Source organism: Semicossyphus pulcher, unplaced genomic scaffold (genome assembly GCF_022749685.1).
Source record: "Semicossyphus pulcher isolate SPU_LCO1_2020_fin unplaced genomic scaffold, fSemPul1.0.p SCAF_3, whole genome shotgun sequence".
In the NCBI taxonomy this organism is placed as follows: domain Eukaryota; kingdom Metazoa; phylum Chordata; class Actinopteri; order Labriformes; family Labridae; genus Semicossyphus; species Semicossyphus pulcher.
Window position 1 is genome coordinate 35,118,434 of NW_027211704.1, and position 5,218 is coordinate 35,123,651.

The following is a 5,218-nucleotide window of genomic DNA, read 5'->3' on the forward strand; positions in this document are numbered from 1 at the left end:
TCAGACCTTCAGTGGTAATATCTTCAGTTTAGCATCACTGTCAAGGAATGGAAACATCCTCTCAGTGAAAGTGTGTGTGAAGGTGTGTATGTGTGTGTTAGTATCAGGATCAGAGAACGACAGCTTTCTTTTGTTCCAGTCCAGATTCACTCTGATCCTCTGGAGCTGCTTCTTCACTGAGAGAACAATGGAAGCTGATGGTGACCATGCTTTGTATTTACTTCGATAGAACACTAATCCCCATAATTCAGACTCTAAGTCTCCCTTCCTCTGGCCAGACTCTGGAAACACACCCAGTAACCAGTATAAACTGTCTCCAACCTCGACATCCCAGCTGTGAGTCCCTGAGTTAAAGCCCTCAGAGCCCAGGACAGACCAAACATAATCATCAAACCTCTCTGGATTATCAGGAAGCTGCTGTCTTGCTCCTCCTCTCCCACAGGTCAGATCTTCAGACAAGGTAAAGTTTGGACCAGCAGTGTTTGGGTCCAGAATCACAGGAGTGTAGGAGACCATGTCCTTCATCTTGTCCCAGATGTTGAAGCTCAGGTTGCCCAGGTGTTTGGCCACATCTATCAGAGCTCCTGAGGGCAGCTGTGGATCCTCCAGCAGGGGGCGCTGCTGGACTCTTTCCACTGCAGCCTTGTAGTTGTGCAGGAATGAGACGTCTGCAGCTCTCAGCTCCTCCTCTGTGGCTCTGACTGTGTCTGAAAGAGCTGCTATCTCTCTGCTCAGAGCCTCCATCTTCTCCTTCATCCTCTGACTCTTCTGCTCCTCTTCCTCCCTCAGTGCAGACATCCTGGCCTCCTCTTCCTCCTCTAGAAACTGGTGAAGCTTCTTAAACTGCTCCTTAATCTGCCTCTCTGTGTGTCGGGCCTGGACCTGAATGTGTTCTGCTGTTTGATCAAACTTCACTTTAACTTGTTTAAAAACCTTTAACTTCTCCTTTAAGGGCTCCAGAGTTTCCTGAAGTTTCTTCTTGTGTTCTCGAGCAGCTTCATCGATGGGTCTGAATCTGTGGTTGGTGTGTTTTCCTGAATCTCTGCAGACGACACACACCGGCTGCTGATGGTTCAGACAGAAGAGTTTGAGTTTCTCAGAGTGCAGACTGCAGAGAGCCTCTGAAGCTCTCTGATCTCTCTCCAGTAAGAAGGCCTCACACAGGTTCTTTAACGCCAGGTTACGAGGTGGTTCTACCCTTGAAGATCTTCTCTTACAAACTGGACACTCTCGTCTTGGTCTCTGTCTCCACCAGCTCTTCAGACAGTCTTTACAGAAGCTGTGGCTACATGACAGAACAACAGGATCTCTGAAGACGTCCTGACAGACCGGACAGCAGAGATCCTCCTCTGATCTGGAAGCCATTTAGTCTCTGAGTGAAGCTGAAAACAGCAGACAGAAAGTCAGTCATGGCTCCCTCCCTCCTCTAACGTCTCTGATGTGTACTTTTTAGTCAAACTCACCTTCAGAGTGCGCAGCGTCAGCAGGTTAGAGCAGCAGTGATGTAGTTTTCCTATTTTCTCTCCTGTAGCTGAACTTAATTAGAGAAACTAGTGAGTCTGAATCAGATCGTCTGTTTTCAGTCCGTTTGTCTCTCTTCAGTGAAGAAGAGGAATAAACTGTTTCCTGGTTTGTGTCAGGTGAATGATGTGATGGGTGGAGCTTTGTCACCTGTAACTTGGGGCTTTATTAAGATCAAGAATACAGTCCAGGGTTCAAAGAACACTTACCGGACCTAAAAAATAACTGATTAAAAGGTTTTATTTTATTTTATATGTCTTGCACAGAAGACTTTGACCCTCATGGAGCACATAAAATTTCAAGTGGTGCACCTGTTCCTCTTTGATGGTACCTTTATAGCAGAAGTGATGCTGTTGTTCAAGCAGAAGAGCTTGTGGTCAACAAAGGAATACACCAACTACACCATAATCCTGGTCTTTGTCACATTTCACACAATAAAAGGAATGTGAAGTCTAAATCACCTAAACCATATGTGGTGACAGTTCAATACTGTGTAAAAGATGCATTTTAAACATTCTACAGAACTATATACAAATATGTAGCCAATAGGTCAAATGTGTGGTTTGGGTGTAACTGGACTGTTTCTGTTTTTGTACCTAGGCTAAGCACATCAAGACTCCGGCCTTCAGCTGCTGCTCATTTAGCAAAGCACCTGACCGTCAGGTCCAGACTCGCATTAAAGACAAAACTAGAATTACTGTTCTTGGCCCTAAGCACCTTAGAAACATATAATCTATCGATATAGCTATTAAAGATGACACTGGCAATGGACCATTGAGGCAGCCCTCCACATCAAGGTGTCCATACTCCAACTTTCAGCAATGCGTTGGGAGTCAGAACAACGAGCTGTTTTTCTTGTTGTGCATGCAGGCGCAACTGACTGTGGGAGAGCTGAGTGGATGGTCGGTGCTGAAGTAGAGCTGTGTATCATTGATACAGCTTTGGAAGCTTAGATTATAGTGGTGGTTTATCCTACCAATGGGGATAATATAGATGGTGAAGAGGAGGAGTCCAAGTACACAGCCTTGAGTAACACCTTACTTAACTGAGACTGGGTCAGAACTGGAGTCTCGCAAGTTGTATAGCACCTTTCATGCAAAGATGCAGCCCAGTGTGCTTAAAAACAAGCTCAGAACCACACATAACAATTAGAAACAAAAATATGAATAAATGAATAAAGAATAGCAACAGGAAACAATCAAAGCAAACAAAAAACAACCAAATCTGCTTGATCAAAACAAACAATAACATCTTATCAATGATTGAGCAAAGTTAAGATGGACAGATACTCACCAGAATTCTTGTGGGACACTCTAGGAACCTACCTACCTTTCTTTCTTTTTTGTGGATTTTACATTTTTTGAAAGAAGTTGCCAAGAGGGGACTTACAATGTTACAATTTCATTTAGCAGACTTGAGAGGGTTCTACATCTCTAAAGCCCTTTTTCCAGTGGTCAAAAAACCTTACAAAAAAACAAACACCAGCTAACACACTAAACACCTTCCCCTATTGGGAAAGGTAACAATCGGCATTCAGACCCGGGTCAAATGACTCTGCAGTAGACACGGGTAATTATCGCCTCGGCTCCGATCGGCATTGATGGGAACACAAAACCCGTGTCGACACGCTAATCTCTGCCCCCTTTCCGATGCGATGCTATAACTTCACCGACTCCTCGTCATCTCTGCTACAAATTTGCCTGTCTCTGTACGAGCAGCGCTCGAACATCGTTCCAAATTTGTGGGCGCTGAGTTTGATAAACAGACTGAATGAGTAATAGATACAATAAAGACCTAACCACCGAAACATCTTCAATGCTTACTAACCCTGTTTCGGGCGCATTTGTGACGTCAGAAGTTGACGCAACAGAAAAGAGACAGAAAGGAGTATACTTCACTGGCAATGGGAAAAGAGACAATCTGCATTTATTAGCAGGTCTGCCCGGGTCAGAAAAACCTGCGTCAACGCGCTAATTTAGGAGGCAAAGAGGCGGAGCGCGACCGAGCTACAGCCTATGGCTGAGGACTATGGGCGGGCCGCATGAATCAGCCAGCTACGGCTATGAAGCCAGGCTATATGCTCCTCAGCGTAGCTAGCGGTTATTATCCATAGACTGTATAAATGCCGCTTGTTTAAAGCATGACCAAGAGGGGAGAGCAACATGTCCCCTGTTGGACATGAAGTCCTCTGTTGGTGAGTGTGTAACATCGCCCAAGTCCACTTTTAGATAGGTATGCAAGTATGTACACACACACATACACGTCTTTAATACTAACAGGGGACTATCTAGATACACTGACTAAGTGGACACACACACACACACACAGACACACACACACATACAGATGATGTTGTTTATGTCAGCATTGTAAAAGTTTACATGTTGGTTTTTTGTTTCAGTTAAATTGATGGCGGTCATTATTGTGGTCCTGTTGTTTGTAGGAATTCACCTTTTGGATGTTTATTTCTGACCTTAGTCTGTCTGTGTGTGTGTGTGTGTGTGTGTGTGTGTGTGTGGTTGTTTCTGTTCAGCTTTATTTGTCCAAACCTGTCATACAACAAACACGTGGCCTGGTCTCATGACAGCAGCTGAGGTGACCTGATGGAGACACATTTGAACACAGATACTGTATGACCCCCTCTATGTGGTATTTAAGAGTTTTGTTGGAGGTAAGACAACTTTGCTTTCTATGTTGTTTCTACAAACCTTTAACTTTCGAGCTCGGATGATCAAGAGTTTTGAACAAAAAGAATGAAAGGCCTCTCTCGTACGGATGTCAGTCCCACATGACGGCAGGTTGAGTTTAATGATTGAAGCTCATAAACGCCTGAGCGGTTATTGAATTGTAAAGTTTACATCTCATAGCCTCTTAAATTTCCAGGAGAGAATTTCACATCACGCTTCAAAGAAATCTGTCTTTATCTTACACTCTCCCTTACCTTTACAAATATAAACGTACATTACTTTAAAAACATCAGCAGACAACCAACAACAATATGACGCCACTTTCATTTATAACATAATTTAAAAACTTTACAGCATAAAACAGGAAAACAAGACATCAGCAGAACATTAAGTTCAAAGTCAACTGAATCTTTTATTTAAACACAGTTTAGTTCATCAATCATTAAATAAAGTACATGTGTAAGCTATTTAAAACATCTGGTTCTGCAGCTGTTTTAAAGGATTACATTCATGTGTATTCCTCATTTGTACACATATTTTTAATGCACTGTATATTAACCTTTGTTACTGTGCTATACACTGTTTTATTGTATACTATAATGTGCTGTTCATATGGAGGCCCCGAGAGGAAGGTGAACACTTTAATTAATTGACTTATTCTGTTTTAAATACTTTTCTCTCGTGTGTTTATGACTCAAGAGAAGTTTTTTGTGGACGTAGTTGTTTGTTTTTCTTCTTTAGTGTAACAGAAAAAACTGCAGATCTTACCAAGGCACATAATATCATTTTAGATTAAAGATCTCGTTGGTCTCGTTTTAAGTATAAATGGACTATTTATTTTCTTCTAAGTAAGATTATTTTAATCATTTTAAACTACATACAAAAGACATGTCTGTAAATGAGGAACTTCAAAACCAGTGGCCTTCAAACACGCGTAAGTCAAGACAAAAAAAATTGATCAAATAACAGAAAAATCAGCTCTGAGGTTGATGATACTCATTTTAAAGTGA

The 5,218-nt window shown here is 42.2% G+C and overlaps 1 protein-coding gene across 1 annotated transcript; it reads right to left on the reverse strand.

Annotated features, from left to right (window-relative positions):
* Window positions 1–1,365, reverse strand: LOC138605635 (nuclear factor 7, ovary-like). The gene has a single exon (XM_069678015.1). It carries the CDS (start codon window positions 1,363–1,365, stop codon window positions 1–3), a length of 1,365 nt encoding a protein of 454 aa, XP_069534116.1.
* Window positions 1,366–5,218: the final 3,853 nt, after the last annotated feature.